The 19,545-nt window shown below is 40.8% G+C and overlaps 1 protein-coding gene across 1 annotated transcript in view; it reads left to right on the top strand.

Annotated features, from left to right (window-relative positions):
- CNTNAP2 (contactin associated protein 2) overlaps positions 1-19,545 on the top strand; it is a 1,946,973-nt gene that overhangs the window by 1,294,368 nt on the left and 633,060 nt on the right. The window contains exon 13 of the mRNA XM_059396202.1: positions 3,844-4,044. Coding sequence (XP_059252185.1) covers positions 3,844-4,044 — 201 coding nt within the window. The remainder of the gene's footprint in view (positions 1-3,843; positions 4,045-19,545) is intronic.

Here is a 19,545-nt window from a genome sequence, read left to right as displayed (position 1 = left end):
AGTTTTAACAAATTGGTTTAATACTTTTTTAAGTCATTGACAGAGACCTTTATAGGTGACCATTTTATTTTACTTGCTTAATTAATGTTTGCCCTTATGCGCATTATTTTGTGTAAATGAAAAAGGGGTCTGTGATACTTTTAAAAGGGGCCAGAGTAGAATGCTATTTCATTATGAGTTAAAGAATGGAAGTTATGGAACATTGGAATATTGCTACAGGACACGGATGAGGTCCTGAAGAGGATTTGTTTTTGTTTTTGTTTTTAAAAAATGTAAGTACAGGACACCTGAGTGGCTCAATCGGTTAAACATCTGCCTTGGGCTCAGGTCATGATCCCAGCGTCTTGGGACGGAGTCCCACATAGGGCTCCTTGCTCAGCAGGGAGCCTACCTTTACTTCTCCCTCTGCTTGCCCCTCCCCCTGGTGGCTCAGTTTCTCTCTCTCTGACAAATAAATACATAAAAACCTTTTTAAAAAATTAAAATTTAAGGGTGCCTGGGTGACTCAGTTGGTTGGGTGACTGCCTTTGGCTCAGGTCATGATCCTGGAGTCCCGAGATCGAGTCCCGCATCGGGCTCCCAGCTCCATGGGGAGTCTGCTTCTCCCTCTGACCTTCTTCCCTCTCATGCTCTCTCTCACCGTCTCTCTTTCTCAAATAAATAAATAAAATCTTTAAAAAAAATTGAAATTTAAAAAGGTACATAGTGATGAGTTCTCAAATGTTTTGTCAGAGGCTGAGTTTAACAGAGAAGAGATGAAGCTCACCTTATTTAATTAATGGATCTTGCCTTAGGGAAAAGTAAACTTGAAGGTCCGGTGTAAATGACAACCTGGGTGTTGTCAGGTGTCACGCCCGAAAGAGAGAGAATTACTAAAACCCACGGTAGTTGCTTTGCTGTTTCCGAGGAGCTGAGGAAGACCCTCTGATCAGGCCAAAGTTGAAAGTGGAAAATCATGATCTCACGGAAAATGTGTTACTTTCTACAAGGGCACCATGTTGAACTTGCTCTAGCTGGTTAAGAAGGGCAGGGTGAGAAGGATGCTGAGGGGCAGGCGTGCTCAACACAGGAAAGGGAACTCGAGTCTGGAGCCAAGTGGCTTGTCCAGGCTCTCGGGAAGGTCATGGCCAAGCCTGAACTTGAACCAGCATGATTCAGGATGTTCCGAGATGGCGTTATTTGTATTCTGTTGGTGTTTTCTTAATTCAAACTAATAAATCACGATTTGTATTCTGTTGATGTTTTCTTAATTCAAACTAATAAATCGCGAAGGTCTGTTACATGCTGGTTACTGTTCTAAGCACCGCGCCTCCAGCATTGAAAACAGTCCCTGCCTTCTCCCCCTCTAACCCGGGGAGCCGGACAGAAGGAAAACAAGCACTCAGAGAGAGGTGAGTACTGTGGAGGAGACAGAAATCAGCTGCGGTGGGAGGGGCAGGCAGGGGGGACAGGGGCCTGGGGGCAGCTAGCGGGAGGGGGAGGGGCGGGCCTGCGGATCTCCCAGCCAGAGTGAGAGCCAAGGCTCCAAGGAGGGGCTGCCTGAGGGGTCTGAGGAAGGCAGGGGTCCCTGTGGCCGGAGGGGGAGGAGGAGCGAGGGGGAGGTGAGGAGGGCAGGAGGGGCTGGATCACGGAGGGCCTGCAGCTGTTTCAACAACTAGATTTTCACTCGGAACAAGGCCCTGTGCCCCGAGAGGGCTTGGAGCACAGTGTCCGAATTCGGCTTATGTCTGCAGAGGCTCAGCTTGGCTGTGTGCGGAGGGTAGGTGTGAGAGCGCAGCGGGCCATGCCGTGGGTGGTTGCAAAGTTTTGTACGATGGGTGCAGGAGGAGGCAGGGGCTTTGACCAGAGCAGGGAGTCGGGGTGGGGGGGTGAGGGTCAGGGGTGCTCAGATTCTGCACGGAGAGGGTAGAGCAGACAGGATTCACAGATGGGTTGGATGAGGAGTGTAGGAGAAACGGGGGGACGTCGTGGGGACCCCATGGCTTTGTCCGGAGCAGCTGGAAGAGGAGAGCTGCCCTTTCCTAAAAGAAGGAAAACTGCTTGAGAGGCAAGTTCAGAAAGTCTCCTTTAATCTGCAGCGCTCTCTCGTGCTCTCTGTTCCCTTGTAATTTGTAATCCATTTGTTGAAAAAAACTAGATTGTATAATTAGTAGAATTTCACACGGCCCGGATTCTGCTGACCTTTCCTTAGGTCAGCAGACCTAATGACCTTAGGGTCATTTAGCATAGTCCCCTCCCCCCAAATATGCACTATGTTCAGTGCATGTTTCCTCGAAGCTGGCAGTCGGGGCATTAAGCTTGGTGAAATCCACGTTTGATTTTGTGCACACTGCTTCCCAGGCCGTGCTGTAGCCTCCCGCCGCAAGGCTCATGTGCTCCGGTTTGACTCCTGGTTATATTAGCAGCTGTGGAGAGCCATTGCTTGGAGCCTCCTTGTTAGAAGTTACAAAATGATGGTCCTCTAATCCCGTCACGTAGTCCTCATTTATGAGTTGAAATATTTCCGTAGAGAGAACGTGAGCTACGTGACGGTTCCTACAGGTAAGGCAGCCAAATGCTGGTTTCTTCATTCTTATTTCCTGATACCCAAAATAACGAGTTAGTTCCTTGGCATGTTCCAAGATTGAACCTTTCTTTGTATTTTAATGAACTGCTGGAATTAAACATCCCTGATGTATTTTATTCCATCGCAGGAGAATCTTAAGGATGTTAAAATCATCCTTCTCCATTCCTGGGGCTTTCCAACTGCCCTCTGTTGCCAATAGCTTATTTGTTTCTGTGCGACATTATGTTCCAGGCTTATCTCGTGCCTTTCCCGCCCTGAAATCAGTCACTTCACCCGACAGCCCAGTTTCTCTTAATGAAGAATCATATTGAGTGTTGACAGTATGATGCTACAGGTTGTCCTTGTTTGGGGCCTTTTCCAGTGGACGGAGCTAGGACATAGGTCTACATTTTTTCAAAAAGAAAAATTATGGGTTCCTAGTGATGTTTCTAATTCAAATTCAGGAGTATGTAGGGTCATACTTTAACCTCATCAATCTTATATTCGCTTTTTCCTTTTCACACATTGAAATTTTCAGGGTCCAAAGGATCAGGGTAATTACTCATTTGTATTGTTGCCCACGTAGAGAGCATTTCAGTAACAGAGAAGGCAGGGTCCGATTTTATCTGAAAGGTCACGGTGAAAGGGACATTTGTGGACAAGAGGAGGGTGCGTATTCTGATCAGAGCAAACAGCATACACAGAGATTCGGAGGCTGGAGAGAGCACAGTCCATTTCAGAAAGCAGATGCTGTTGCACCGGAGTGATGGGTTAGGGGGAATCGGGAAGGGAGTCCGAACATGGTGAACCTTGCTTTCAGGGCTGCAGCCAGAGACACAAGCTGTTCCCTGTGCTTAGGAGGTATCTTGCATTTAGTATTTTTGTTTGTTTTTTTAAAGATTTATTTATTTATTTTAAAGAGAAGGGGGGAGGGAGAGAGAGAATCCTGAAGCTGACCACCTCCCCACCCCCCACCCCGCCCCACACCCCCCCTACGCGGAACCCGATGCTGGGCTCGATCTCACCACTCTGAGATCAGGGCTGGAGCTGAAATCAAGAGTCAGCCACCTAACCTACAGATGGAGCCACCCAGGCAGCCCTTGCATTTGTTCTTAATAAAAAGTCTTTCTTTCTGCTTTGTCTATAAAGGAGAACGTGCAGGACAGAGCCTAAAGGATGGAGATCCGTAACTCAGTTCTACTACCCCAGTTCAGGGGAAGTGCGGCTCCATTATCTCCTTCCACTCAAAGAAGTGCATGCATACTAATGACCCTTTCCTGGTGTTTTTCTCTGCACAGAGGACAAAGTGTGGACCATAGTGTCTCACGACTTGCAGATGCAGACCACGGTGGTGGGCTACAGCCCAGAGAAGTACTCGGTGACACAGCTCGTGTACAGCGCCTCCATGGACCAGATCAGCGCCGTCACCAGCAGCGCCGAGCACTGCGAGCAGTACGTCTCCTATTTCTGCAAGATGTCGAGGTTGTTGAACACCCCAGGTAGGCTGAGAATGGAGTGTTACTTTTAATTACGATCTCAGCTGGTGCTCGGAATTGCCGAAACAGTCCAACAGGTGCGACTTATTATCCTATAGTCCAGTCTCCAAAGTGCAGGCAGCTGTGAAAAAAAGCAAACCATCACTTGGTTTTTCTGGGGAATGAAACTAAGAAAGTACAATTTTCAAAAGAAAATTCCATTGTTTTCAGCTTACAGATTTTTCTAGTTTTCGGTGCACGTATGTGTGTCTGAGTGTTTCTGATGCTTAATTATCCGTCCTTGCTTTGGGCGAACGTGTATCAGAGCCTCTTGTGAACTTTCAAGTCATACCTTCTGAGTTCAGCTGTCTTTAACGTAAAGCTAAAAGCATTCTAAAGGCTGCCGCCGGTAAATAACATGCAGAGTGGCGATAAAATTTAGAGCTCTTTGTTGTCTATAGTCATTTAACAGTATCTACTTGTCTCAAGTTTGCCCTAATTTTTTTTTTCATGATGGCTTCTTTTTTGCGATGCCTTAGAGGGGTGTGTGTGTGTGTGTGTGTGTGTGTGTTTGTGTGTGTGTGTGTGTTTGGGGTGTAGAAAATAAAGAGTTTCCAAAGGATACACTAGAAGTATTTTTTCCAAGAGATCCATATGCTTTGGGTTTCTTGGCAGCAGATTCAAGATGTTGACAGAAAATGAAATCCCTCAGTCTCTAGTCTAACAGAGCATGTAGAAATAAAGCATGTACTCCGAGTCAGAAAAACAAATGCGCACACTTTTCAGCCTTGCCGCTCTCCAGGTGTGACTTTGGTGGAGTTAATGAGACTCTTAAGCCTCAAGAGCCAGTGTCTTCTTCATTCAAATAGGGATCATAATGCCTACTGCAAAGTGAGTGAGCATTTCATAGGGTCATGTACTAAATGCTTACTGTAGGTTTTGATGCCCATAAGGATTTCACTAATAGCAAGGAGTGTATTGATTATTTTTAATATTGGGCACCTTGAGAAGTGACATCATGCTATTCACAGACCAAGGGTCTATTTGCTGCCCCTAAATCAGTGTTGGATTGGAGGCGATGCTGGTGTGGAATATTTATGAAGAAGAGTTATATAAAACATTGTCTATAATATTTTAAAGATTTGAGTGTTCTTTTAATGTGCAAAGCCTTGTGCTGAAATGATAGATGAGTGTGACCTATGGACTCTAAGAAAGTAAAATCTGTAAATTGTGGACATGATTGGTTCAGACAATTAGTGCTTCTGCTGTTTGAGGAAAGGTAGGTGATCATGGCTGGGGTGCTGAGGTGGTGCTAAGAGGCAGAAAGACGATTTGAGGATGTTGAAAGAGGGTCAGTGAAAGTCTGGAGATAGGGCTTTTTAGAAGATAATTAAGGTTAAATGTGTTCATAAAGCTGGTGAGATAGGTGGCCTTAGAAAAAGACAAAAAGTGAGGGGCGCCTGGGTGGCTCAGTGGGTTAAAGCCTCTGCCTTTGGCTCGGGTCGTGATCTCAGGGTCCTGGGATCGAGTCCTGCATTGGGCTCCCTGCTCGGTGGGGAGCCTGCTTCCTCCTCTCTCTTTCTCTCTCTCTCTCTGCCTGCTTGTGATCTCTCTCTGTCAAATAAATACATTAAAAAAAAAAAAAAAGACAAAAAGTGAGCTGTTTGTCTCTCCCCCGTGAGGACCCAGTGAGAAGGCAACCACGTGCAAGCCAGGACGAGAGCCCTCACCAGAAACCAAGATGGCTGGCAACGTGATCTTGGACTTCCAGCCTCCAAAATCATGACACAAATGTGTGTTGCATAAGCCTCCCCACCCCCCAAGCTGGTACGTTGCCCTAGCAGCCTGAATGAATTAATAACATGAGTTCCCAGGCAATGACTTTGAAAACCACTGCCGTGGGCCATGGACAGCTTTCCAAGCCCTACAACCCAGCTGTTCTCCCCTGCACTTGCACTCATCATCATTGCATTTTGACTGGATCCTGTTTTCCATGCCAGGAAAAGTCAGCGAAGGATAATGGAGAATACACCGGGTGTATTGTACACACCGGGCACTGGGTGCAATTAACAACTTCCATTGACTAGTCGGCACGAAGTTTCATGAGTGAATGCTCGTTACTGAGGTGTGTTCCAAAGATCTCCGTCGATTAGTCTTCAGTCATGGGGGTGCGGATGAGGGTGAGGGCAAACTGCTGACAAGAAAAATAACTTGGGGGACGCCTGGGTGGCTCAGTTGGTTAAGCAGCTGCCTTCAGCTCAGGTCATGATCCCAGCGTCCTGGGATCGAGTCCCACATCAGGCTCCTTGCTCAGCAGGGAGCCTGCTTCTCTTTCTGTCTCTTCCTGCCTCTCTGTCTGTATGTGCTTGCTCTCTCTCTCTCTCTCTCTCTCTCTGACAAATAAATAAATAAAAATAAAAAAAGAAAGAAAAATAACTTGGTACCATCAACTTTATTTTCTTCCATTCTTCTCATAGACTCCAAGTCAACTCTTGCTTTTTGAATTTTGCTGTGGTGGTTACAAAACACAATGTGACTTCTAAACAAGTTCAATTTACAGTTTGGGCACGAGGAGAATTAGGTTGGAGGGAAGCAGAAGAGTTTGCCTCTAGCGCCCCTGGTCTTGCTCTGCATTCCTTCCCTCTTCCATCTTGGGTGCCCTCCGCGTCCTCCCCGCAGCCACCAAGAGGCCTCACACCCTTCCGACGCTCTTTTTCAAAACCAGAGGGTTTCTAAAAGATCAGGAAAAATAGGATAAATTTTTTAAACAGGATTTCAGTTACATTTTCTACTCATAAGCTAAACCTACTTCTTGTCAATCTCCAGACGCCTTTTCAGGGAGAATAAATACTAAATTAGAATCATGAGTTAATTGCTAATCTGCACAATAGCAGATTATTTTCTTGTGATTCCAGACATTGTGTTTCCAGGCCTTTGTAGATGATTATTGCACTTAATAGATGGTACTTTGAAAATAAGTATATCATATGCCGCTTGCCTGTATGTACATGTATATGTATATAATTTTCATTCACAGAAGATTAGTGCTTAATAAATGTTTGCTGATTAGAATAAAATGAAAGTACATAATTTTAAATATTCATCCTACCTGAGGCAGTTGTTTTAAACAAGTGTGTGCGTCCCAGTGTTTAGGTTTGTCAGAATGCTGATTCCAGGGCCATACTCCTAGAAGTCTCATTTGATAGAACTTGGTTGGGGCCAGGAATGTTTGCTTTTAAAAAGCCATTCGTTGGCAGGTCTGTGATCCAAGAACTAAGAAACACCATCTTTTTTTTTTTTTTTTTAAGATTTTATTTATTTATTTGACACAGAGAGATCAGAAGTAGGCATAGAGGCAGGCAAAGAGAGAGGGGGAAACAGGCTCCCTGATGAGCAGAGAGCCTGATGCGGGGCTTGATCCCAGGACTCTTAAATCATGACCTGAGCTGAAGGCAGAGGCTTAACCCACTGAGCCACCCAGGCGCCCCATAAAACATCATCTTTAATTTGCAGTGTGAAGGTCTCTCCTGTTAGGCTTTAAGATTTCAGTTCTCCATGTTGAAGAAGATTAAAGGGAATATTAGAATTTGGCCAATTAAAAGAAAATGGCATATATGATTACCTGCCCCTTCAGCTAACCTACACTGGCATTGTAGTATTTATTAATCCTTTTCATAGACCAGTCTCTAAATGTTATACGGTGTATTTTAGCCTTCTAAAGTCATCCTTCAGACTGAGTCATCCTTCATACTCCCAATTTCTGTTTCCCAGATGAGCTACTGTGTAGAACAGCTGAAGCAAGGAAAAGGAGTAGTTGGTGTAGCAAGGGTTTCTGTCTGATCATGTTCTGTGTATGTCCAAATAAGAAAGAACACAATTTAATAAAAATCTTTAATTTGCTGCTTTAAGGAGCTAATGTTTGCTGTAATTGTTTTTTTTTTTTTTTTTTCTCCCTCCTTCCTGGTAACATTCAATTTTAAATATCCATTTACTCGTTCTTAACTAAGACTGAATTATATTGGAACTTCTGTAGTAGTACTTGTGACATCTGTTTGAATACAAAGTATATTCATTATAGTCATGGCAATTAAAATGAATATCAAATGAGTTTGTAATAGCTATGCACTTAAAATGTTATTCTTTATTTTAAGAGCCTTACCCTCAAGAGTTCATTTGGGGCTCTATAGTTTCTAATGATACTTATGATAAAGAGTTGATTTTGTATGCATATGGACCTCATTTTTATTTTGATAAATGTGTCGCTGTACCATCCCATTAGCCAACAAATGTAGAATTAGTCATTGTTGGTTTTGCACAACTTTACAAGAGTCGTAATGTTATCTCTTCTTTTTATTACTATAAAATTTAAAAATGGAATCAATTTTAAACTAATGGTTTTGCCATTTGTTATGGTCATATCTGTTCTTGCCATGTTACTATTAATTCAGTCGGTCTTAGTCAGCTTTGTAAAAGGTGTAGAAACAAGACAAAGTTACTTTATTCCATAGAAGATCTTGTTTGAAGGAAGGCCTACCAATTTGGGAATGAACACATTCTACCTTAACAAAGAAAAACATATGTGGGTGTCCAAAACCAAAAGGATGTTAACATGGTTTGTATTTATATCCCCAGAACTACAAATGTAGCAATATCTGAACTTAAGAAAGATAAAAATTCTTAAACAATGAAATCTACTTCTGCAATACATACTTTAAGAATCTCAGTTTGATAAGTTAGATACCAAGAGAAAGTTTCTTTAGATCCCACTTGAGAAACATCTTAGGCAGCAATCCTAAGGTGTTTAGATAAAATATTTCCCTATATTTGGATACAACCTATTAGTCTGCTTTAAATTGCTTATTTGTATATCATAGATGCGCTGGAGTCATATATTTGTTTTACAAAACATTATACTTTCTAATTAAGAAATTATTTGTTGAGGTATTTCTTCCTTACATCCATCAAGATTTATTTAACTGTAGAAGTGTAAACTTGATATGGTTCGTGCTCCTCTGACTATATTTAGGGTTGTTTTCATTGGTTTCCAGTGTTTCATTTCTTTTAATTTCTCAATGTAGTATTATTCTCATAAGTCATAGTTTTATTGCTTCTTTTGTTGGAAGAAGCAATATAAATTATCCATCCTTTTGGGTAGGTTACTGTTAGATTTTGTATCTACTGAAAAGGAATCATTTTCACAATTTTTGCCTGTAAAGTAAGCGGTGTAAAATTCAATATATTTTGATGATACTAAAATGTGATTTAATGGCATCCAAAAGACAAGAAAACATGACTCTGGTATTGTAAGTTATAACCTAGTTTTAGGAAAAAATTTCTAAACTTTGGTGAAGTTATTAAGAAAGTGAATTTTCCAAGTCAGTCCTATGCATTATAAGAAAATGTATTGTTTACCTCTTGAAACATAGATAAAAACGTTGCTTGATGGTAGCCAAAGATTAGCATTTTCATTGTGTCCTGTCAGTATACTAATCACAAGATTAATCAGTTAGATCATTAATTATTGTGTTAAGTAATTATACTGACACTGGAGGATCCAATTAAATGGGGCAAACAGAGAGGTAGAAAGAACTAAAAGGGAAAACTCGAGGATAAAATCTAATCATATTCCACACCCAGGCAACTAGACTCTCCACAGAGCGTGCTGTGGTGAAAGAGACAAAATGATCACAGGGAAAATAGAGGCTATTTCAGCAATATGGGTAGAATTGATGAACGCCTCCACTGGAATAATGGATGAGATAATCAGTCTATAAATATTTATTGTTTCTTGTGTATCAGGAATTGTGACACGTGAGCGGACATGTGGATTCATACAAGTTAACTCAAAAAAAAATGGCAGACGGAATTCTAGGTCAGAGATGTCAGAATGTGCAGATTTGGAGATGGAGGGCAGGGGACATGGGAGGGACTGAGAGGTCAGATGGCTGGAGGAGAGACTTCGCAGGTGAGAGAGAGAAGGAGAAAGGAGACCAAGGCGGGTCTTGCATGGCCTTACCGATTCCAATCAAAGGGCAAAGGGAGGTTTTAAGTGGGAGATCCCAGCTGTCCTGTGACGAGCAGCATGGAGGGAGAGCCGGGTTCATAGGAAAAGAAATCCCTGGCTGGGCCACCTCAGTGTAGGTAAGACTGGATGTCTGAGAGGCCCCCTGGGCCCCAAGAGGGAAGACTTTCTTTAAAGTGTAGGTAGTAGAATCAGCAGGAGTCATGATTGTTTATCTGCAGAGTAACTTTAGCAGAGGGGAAAATGCTATCTTCCCTGTACCTTGGAGTAAATATAAAGTAAATGACTCTGAGCGGTTGTAATGCCTTCATCAGAGGACTCAGGTCATGGGAAGAGTAAGGAGAGAACACGGAAAGAAAGAAAATGCTAGTTTGAAAAGGTGAGTGAAGGAGAGGTTCAGCTAAAGGACCCAAAAGAGATGACGGGAATAGTAGGAAGAGTCAAATTAGGAAATCCTAGTAATGAGTAAGCTAAAGGAAAGGAGTGTTTAACAATAAAGAGTAAAAAAAAAAAAAAAAAAAAAAAAAAGAAAGAAAAAGAAAAGAAAATTGAGTGTGATGAGTGGTGAGACATTGTTTAAGGGAAGCCAGACCTTGGCTTTGACTGTTGGGAGGCCCCTGGAGCTTCCTGTCCATGGGGTCTGGTGGGCGGGGCCACTGAACAGAGTGACAAGAAAAAGAGCACAGCCAATGAAGGTTTCCAAGATGTTCCATGGTAAGGAGGGATGGCTAAATACGGAATTGCTGCTTAGTCAAAAGACAGAGCCAAAGCGAGGGTTTGCGAATTCTTTATATTTTTAAAAAACGAGGAGTTATGAGTAAGTTTATAAATGAAGGAGGCAGTGGAGAGGAAGAGGCTAAAGATGTAAGACGGAAAAGGAAGGATGGGGCACCAGGACAGACAAGAGACTATGGCATTGACCTTGGCAAAACAAACAATCAAGCAAACAAACAAAAAAAAAACACCTGTTCTGAGAAGGGAGATACAGGAAAGAGTAGAGATTTTCATTAAATTCTATTGACCAACACCATTCTTGACATTTTATTCCTTTAACTCTCAGAGCTAGATGAACTAGCTTTTATTATCTCCACTTTGCAAAACAGGGCTGAGAGAGGTGAATAAACTCACTGAAGGTCACTGTGGCTGGGTGTGACAAAGCAGGGCTCAAATGCAATCCAGCTTCTCGTAAGCCTTGCCTATGGACTCACTAAGGAGAAGGCAAACATGTGGAGAGCTCAGTGCCCCCACCCAACCCAAGTGAGGTAGAGTGAACCCTAGCAGGACCCGTACCCATCCCATCTCTTCAACCACCATGAAAGAACATTCTCCTTTGTGCCATTTACTTTTTCTGTCTCTGATTAGAAATGCTCTTTGCCAAGTGACCTTTGGTCAAGTCCCATATTTCTGATTAATAAATTAATCTGAATGGCGAATTTACTGAGGAGAGCTTGACTGACCTCTACTAGGATACTGCCTTTCAAGGTGGCAACTTCTTGAGCTTCGAGGTGTGACTTTGAGAAAGATTGACCTTCTAGAACTTGATGAAGACTTTTTATTTCTACCATTTTATTTTGTGAGTGCCTGTGCATAGCTTCCTTTTTTTTTTTTTTTTTCATAACTGAAATAGGAATGAAAGTATACTTTGGAGTAATCCTATATCATGCTGTAGAATTTGGAAAGCGTCTTTTTTTTTTTTTTTAAGATTTTGTTTATTTATTTGACATAGAGAGAGAGAGAGAGAGATCGATCACAAGTAGGCAGAGAGGCAGGCAGAGAGAGAGGAGGAAGCAGGCTCCCCGCTGAGCAGAGAGCCCGATGCGGGGCTCGATCCCAGGACCCTGAGATCATGACCTGAGCTGAAGACAGAGGCTTAATCCACTGAGCCACCCAGGTGCCCCAGAAAGTGTCTTCTCATATACTTAAGTCATCAACATTTTTGTTTGTGTATCATCTTTTAAATTATCCATTTCAGTGACATAAAATGAAGATCGACCTAATTGATTATTTTGTGTAAATTATGTTTAAAAATCTCTCTCTCCTCAACAGGATACGGAAAAAAGAACTTTTCATAAAAATCCCTTGGAAATATCTAGTTTTATTAAGAAACATTGAGCAAAGATTGGTTGACTATAGAATAATCTGCTAGGTGTTATGAGAATACAAGGAAGGCAAAGAATCGTTTTTAAACAACATTTGCCTTAAAGTAGAGAAAATTTTTTATAATGAAAATAAAGTCACTTATTATCTGAAGGGATTTTACTGGTATATCTTGGATAAAAGGTTGAATAAATTTAGAATTCATACCAATTTCTAAAAACATCGATATGTGTATTTTGTATAGGAGACAATCAGGAGCTCTTTGCGGAAGCTTTGGAATGGGAGGCGAGAGGGGTTTTGAGTCCCATGGGCCAGTGTACCACTCCAGGTTCAACCAGAGAAATAAAACTAGTAAGGATATATGTATTTAGAAATTTATTGCAAGGAATTGGCTTATGCACTAGTGGGACGCAGCTTGGCAAGCCCAGACTCGGGGTAGACTGGAACTCCAGATGGAGAAGAGAGTAGAGCATCTTCTCAAGGAAGACCACATCCTTTTCTCCTTTCAGCCGATTGAATCAGGCCCATCCAGCCTACATGGCCTAATCTGTCTTACCGAAAGTCCACCACAAATGGACTTACCAACATCTAGAAAATACCTATATAGCAACACCTTGATTCATGTTTGGTTGAATGATGGACACTGGAGCCCAGCTATGTTTGCACACTAATCTGATCGGTGTAGTCAGCAAAGATGATTTTTTTTTTTTTAAATGACCTAGTAAGAAATCCATTTCTAGAGTAGCAATGATTTATTCCCTCCATTGTGCAACATGGAGCTCTCTTGGTCAGCATAGACAGGTGAGAGCGACATGTTTTAGGGGTGTTCGGGGAGCTTTTGTTCTCCCATCCCTCCATTTACGATGAGGTGCATGTGAACCTCATGTCAAATTGCCAAGTAAAATACCATTTTATATGGTTAGAGCAATGGTGATTTGAATGACTCCAGCAGATCAACTTTATTCAAGTCAAAAACAAAGATCTTCCTTTCTCTGTGTGGTTTAAAAAAAAAAAATTTTGCTGGTGCCTATATTCCACATTTTAACCAAGATAGCCTATGTCCACCAGGGACTTGGCAGTATTCATTCATTGTTGGCTCGAGTTCTGCCTAAAGGAAAACATCTCCATTGACCCAAATAAGTGTACCCTATACCCATTACGTTAGGAAAGCCGCAGGATAGTTCCCTCACTCTGTCCGCATTACTCTGCAGTGTTCTTCTATTTTTACTTTCATAATAGAATCAAATCCCATTGCCATGCAAACTAAATGTAGTTATAGAAGCTCAGAGAAATTTGGAAGAACTCACTTTTTTTAAGAATGGATAAAAATGAAATAATATATGAGTTTTATTTCAAAGACAGTATGTCTTCCAAGTTTTGTTATTTTCTGACTAGCGAATGACAGAACTTCTCTAAAATACTAAGTCTCCAAAAATGCAGCTGGGTTCTATTATCCTGTTTGCCTATGATTTCCCAAAACCAATTGATCGGGTAGTTTTTAAGGACAGTGATAATATTGCAGAGTGTTAGTCAAATAGGAATGCAATAGCAATTTTGACCTTCATTCCATATCTTAAATTCTCTTAAAGAAAATAACTCTCTCCCCCCATTTCTTGGTACTGGATCTGAAATTCAGGCTAAATGTATTGTCCTCTATATACTTAGATAAATAATATTTTTAAATCCCTAAATTAGATCATGATGAAAGGAAGAAAAATGGCATTAGTGTTTATTAAATCTTTACCATGGAAATTTACATATATTGGCTCATTCTGTCCATCTCCCAAACTTTGTAAATTATATATTATTATTTCAAATAATATATATATAATATATATAATAATAATATATTTTATGCCTGAAGAAACATAGAACTTTGGAAGGGTTAATTCACCAAAGGAAAACAGTAAAAATGGTGCTAAGAGTCCAAATCAAGATTAAAATCTAGGCTTCTGTGTCTCTAGATGCACATGTATTTTCTACCAAAATGTTAAAAAAAAAAAAAAACAGGAAGGCGGGGGAGAAGGAAAGAGAACAAAAGAAAGAAGGGCTTAGGGGCCACCTAATAAGCTAATTGGAGAAATTTTAAATTTTTCCTAAAGTGCAAAATTAGAATGTGCTTTTTAGCACAATTAAAACAGAAGGCTGAAGCATTTTTGTTAAGCAGGAGGCCAAAAGGGACATTTATGAGAGCTGCAAATGCTTCATTTTGAAATTCTATTTTTTTTTTTTTCAATATCCTTGATTTGGCCCTGACAAGTATATTAAAAAATATGGTTTTGATGACAATTTGTTCGGAACTATATTGAAAAACATTTGATGTGAAAGAAATAAGAACATGCCTCTCATTCTGTAGAGTGCTTGACTTTCATGTTTTAATATCAAGGTATTTCAAATAGAACAGGTAAATTGTATAGTGATGAAATAGAAAAATGTTGCAAAAGGTTATCCACTTTCAGACACGAGATATGAAAACAAAATGTCGACGTTTTCTTCTTTTTTTTCTTTCCAGAATAAACATACACACTTCAGCCTAACACACATGCCAGGCCCAACATTGCCTTCTTACCTTATTAATTTGCTGTTGACAGATTGCTCAGAGACTACATTAGAATGGACAAGGGCAGAGATGGCCAGGTCTGCCTGTGGCTGGGCCGTGCCTAACGGGTGGCCCTAAGACATGGACAGGGACATAAAAATCACCCAGCAGAGACAGAAATTTATTCTCTTAGAGTAGGGAATTATTTCTGCCCAAAGAATATAGCAGCTCTCAGTTCAGGCTTGTAAGTGAGAGGGAGAATGGACAAGGGGTGATGGCTCCCTGTGGGGTAAACAGGAGGGAGGGACCTTCCTATGCAGGCAGCAAAGGAGGGTGTTGGGGTAGGGGTGGTAAGAGCCCGGGGCAGGAGGACAAGATCAGAAGAAATATGGGGAAATAACTAGAACGAAACAGCTCATTCTGTCTGTACTCAGTCCAGCCAGAGTGGGGATTCTATTTAGGGTCTCATAGTTTTTATAAAATCATAATGATCTAGTTAGCCCAAATGTTAAAATCAGTTATCTTTCTTCTTAGAAGACAGCCATGTAAAGGTCTCCAGAAACCAAATTTTTTTTTATTTTGTTTCATTGCAAAACATCAAGTCGGTAAGGTGATCGAAGCAACCAAATTACTAGGATCAGTGCTATGGAATTGGCAAGTTATGAATGAAGCTTAATACATAATCAGGGACAGAGGTTTCAGCTCTGTTAACCACAGTTAGGAGTTTACATGAAGAGAACTGGTAGAATAACTTATAAGGTTTCAATGTAAAAATAGGAAGTATTAACAAAATAATATCCATCAAAGTAAAGAAGAAATGTGCACTTCTAAATGAACAGTCACTAAACACAGGCCTCAGACTTTCAGAGATGACCTGAATTCTGGAATCAGTAGACACATATTATCCAAATTAATAAAAAGTAGCCAAAAGATGAACTAATATAGCAGATTATTTTAATATCAGTACTTGGCTTTGGAATGTTATATAACTTTTAAGAGTGTAACCAGTATCTAAAAGTATACTGTAAACATGATAATGAAGTTACAGGCTATTCAATGGTGGTGATTTCTTCTCTCCTTCCATCCCTGGGCAATTTATTCTTCTTCCTTCTCGTCTTGCAATAGATATCGTTCAGATTAGATAAAGCATCCGCTTCACTATTTATCTATGCATATATATGTATATACATATGTATAAGTATATGTATTTTTTCCCCTGTTGGGGAATGTACCAGTGCATGTCCCTGTGATAACCTGATGTATCTCTATGTATTCTAAATACCACACACACACACCCATATGGTTCCAAAAATAACTAAGTCAAGCAGAATTCCTCCATGAAACTGGCTAGTTCTGATAGACTTCCTGAAAGTAACAACACACAGAGCTTATTTGAAATGCAAAGAAATCAAACTACTTATATGGAGTAGGTATTTGCTACTGGAGTTGAAAACATCATCTTTAGGGAAAATAATCAGGCTGGAAAGAACTAAAAGCTGTAATTTATTACATTGTTAACTACAAATGAATTTCAGATCAGAAGTGACAGAGGTGGAAAAAATTAAAAAGTAAATGTAACTTGATACCATACTGCTAAGGCCAGAGTGTTTTACCGAGAACAGACACATATTCAATGGAGATGGGTCAAATTTGGCAAATATGGGAAATAAAGATCTAAAATAATATAAACTGAATATGTATAAAAGCATCATCTGGAGTAAGAATAGTCGTGAAATATAGAACTGGTTGTTTTTTAAAGAACTGCTTTTCTACTGCCCAGAATTGCTGTTTTCCTATTTTGGGCACCACCTCAAGACAGGGGCAGTCTAACCCAGGTGAAATATATAAAATATGTATAGGCATAGTTCAGAGAAACTTTTAAAAAGCATAAATGATCTGAGGAGGAGAATTATAATTGGGGTTATATATGTAGGAGGAGAAAGGTCTATAAAAAAGAGGAGTCCTTGAGAAAATAAAAATACTGTTGAACTGCCTTAGAAGTTTCATTTTTAATGAGAATGTAGAAAAACAAAGAAATTGGGCTTCACTTATATTAGAAAGGATTTAGTAGAGATTTTATCTGAAGCAACTTCTTAGGATAGTGTAGATGAAATGCATAGAAGTTTCAGAAAGGAAAAGAAACTCAGCTTGCATCAAATTCTGGTAGCTGAAATTGCATCATGTGGAGAAGCCTTGGAGGCTGTCTCTCAAGATAGCTGACATTACCTTAATGAGTTTTCTACGATTCAGAGTCAGATTCTTTTGATAGAACTTGATTTATCAGCACACTCTAGTTTGATCTCAAATATAATCAGAGTCTGGGAGATTGAGATCTACCATCAAAATGCCACTGTATTAATTTAAAATGAGAAGAGTAACTGCTGAAGGAATAGGATGGTCTGGCCAGCGCCTTCTAGCAGAAGGTACACAGAGAGCCAAACAGAAACCAGGATGCCAGTGTATCAATTTGTAATGAAAAATGGGATGCTGGAGGGACTGGGTGCTTTTGTTCTCTACCCTGCCAAATCGCTCTCTGTAGGCCTACCACATGGGGAGCCAAATTAGAATCAGGTGCTTGCTTCTTGAGCATGGACTGGGAGCACGAGGAGGGATTAGGTTTTGAGAGAGGGTCTAAGCTATCTTTGGACCACAGAGCCCGTTCTCTTAGGCTGCAGTCATGCAAAGTTTGTCTTACCTGCACCTTGGCTATCTGTCTGGATTCCTTCTGCCCTGTCTTTATTATTTAGCTCTGGTAATACATTCAGTCATATCACAGTAGAGTGCTGGTCATCTAGTGGGCCTACTTTGTTCCAGTTCCAGCTTTGCATTGATATTTTGGTTCAATGAGAAGAGGACGATCTGATCTTTAAGAGTCTTCAGGGAAGTCCTTAAGACCCCTTACTGACAACCAAAGACAACAGAGATGATACCTTAAAGTTCCTAACAGTTCTCTTTTTTGGGGGTTGGGGGGGGAGTGTTGCCAGTGCTGTGTTATTGCACACAGAGAACTGAATCTCCTTTTCAAAGACTAGGAATGACAAAGGAAAGAAAAGTTGGGTAGACTTAGACCCTACATATAAGTGAATCCTTAGTATTTTTCCAGTTCTGAGAGGGAAGTTGTCATCATTTGATTGAGATGTTTGCATTCATTGCCCAGAAACTTAGTTTTGGGCCCCCACAGGGATCAAATGGAATATGCAGATAGAGTACTTTACTTCTTTGCAGCTTTTATAGATATTTTGATCATTTTCATCATATTCAAGCTTCCAATTTGGAACTGACTGTGAAGATAAAGAAGTACTTGCTCAGCAAAAAAGTCTTAATGTTCAACCATCTACTCCCTGGAAGCTTTTGTGATAATGCATCCTACCAAGATGGAGAAACCGTTGAGGTGAATAAGCCTTATTATCTATCCATGTGTTACTGTTGCAAATAAAAGGCAGGCTGTGTATGTTTTGCATGGAACTCTGCTGGAAAGCTATCACGTGATAATAGAAAGAAAGATAAGGCAGAGGAAATCTAAATGGGAGTGACTCGAAAGTAATACAATTAATTTATAGCCAGACATGTTAAATTTGTTTAAGATTGACAGCAGATTTACCCCTGGGAAGGAGGAGGAGAGAAGGGAATGGATTTTATTTTAAAGAGCTCCTGAAACCTACTAGGATGTGCCTAATGAGGTGATGTAATATAAAACATCACTTGATGTGAAATTTGCATAATGTCTTTTTTCCCTAAGAGATTGCTTTGAAAGAATAACAAAGAAACTGAAATGAGGTGGAAAACAAAATAACAAAACACAAATATTTTCTCAGTGTTTGCAAATATTAAAAATAATTTCCTATCTTCTGATTTGTTTGCTCTCCCGAGAGCCCACCTGGATGTCCTCAGAATGTAAAATGATACTTTAATTAATACATTGGGATTTGGATTTCTCTATAACTCTGCCACTTGTATAAAAAATGTTCATGACTGCTCATGAGCCACGCAAAGCCGTGGTTATGTGAATTAAGCCATGCTCGTGTGAATTACACCGTGCTGTGTGGGACCAAACGCTTATACACAGCTTGGATTTAGGCACAAACTGTCGTGGTAAAGAAACCAGCCCTTGTGGAGGTTCTCCAAGAAGTCTGTTTCTTGCCGTCTATTCCCTCCGTTTGGCACCTTTTTTCTTTTACTGGAAAACCTTCTCTTGCCATGGGTGCCTGTTTTCTGACCAACTCTGCTTATTCAAAGAGGAGCCGGTTTTGGTGCGCTCCTGTTGAGATGACACTGTTACCCCAGCGCCATGTCTCTCCCCCCATCACTGCTCCCTTCAGTTTCAGAGGAGGCCTCGTGCTCATATGGACTTGCTTTAAAATCCTCCCTACAGGGATGGGGAAGACTCTGCTGCTACCAGATATCTTACATTTGTTGATCCATTAAATTCTAGCATAATGTTCCCAGTCACTGCATTGCCTTGTACCTACCGTTTCGCATTTAAAACCCTTCTTATTTAATTTTGAAACGGCTTTTCATTTCTTCATCTAGCCATTCATTCTCTGAACCAGTGTTTATTGACCACCCATTCTCATCAAGCTACTCAGCTAATTATTGTGGGTGGTTAAGAAACCACTGAGACCTGGGTCCCTAAGGCAGGGATCACCTCTCGAAGCTGTTTTAAACAGCTTCCTTCTAAAGAGAAGTAGGAAGGTGGGAGACAGGTGAGCCTCTGGAACCACACTGCACCCAGCATTGGCCCCGAAGGCATCGTTGAGTGAGGCCAATATTAAAAGATGTGTGGGACAGAGGGGACCATGCACACTTTTCCCTGTCAGCATCCTCAGGCCCCCGCCCACCCACCTGACATACACGCTAAAATGTAAGT

The sequence above is a fragment of the Mustela nigripes genome, chromosome 4, assembly GCF_022355385.1.
Source record: "Mustela nigripes isolate SB6536 chromosome 4, MUSNIG.SB6536, whole genome shotgun sequence".
NCBI classification, from domain to species: Eukaryota; Metazoa; Chordata; class Mammalia; order Carnivora; family Mustelidae; genus Mustela; species Mustela nigripes.
This window is presented reverse-complemented; position numbering and strand designations above follow the sequence as displayed.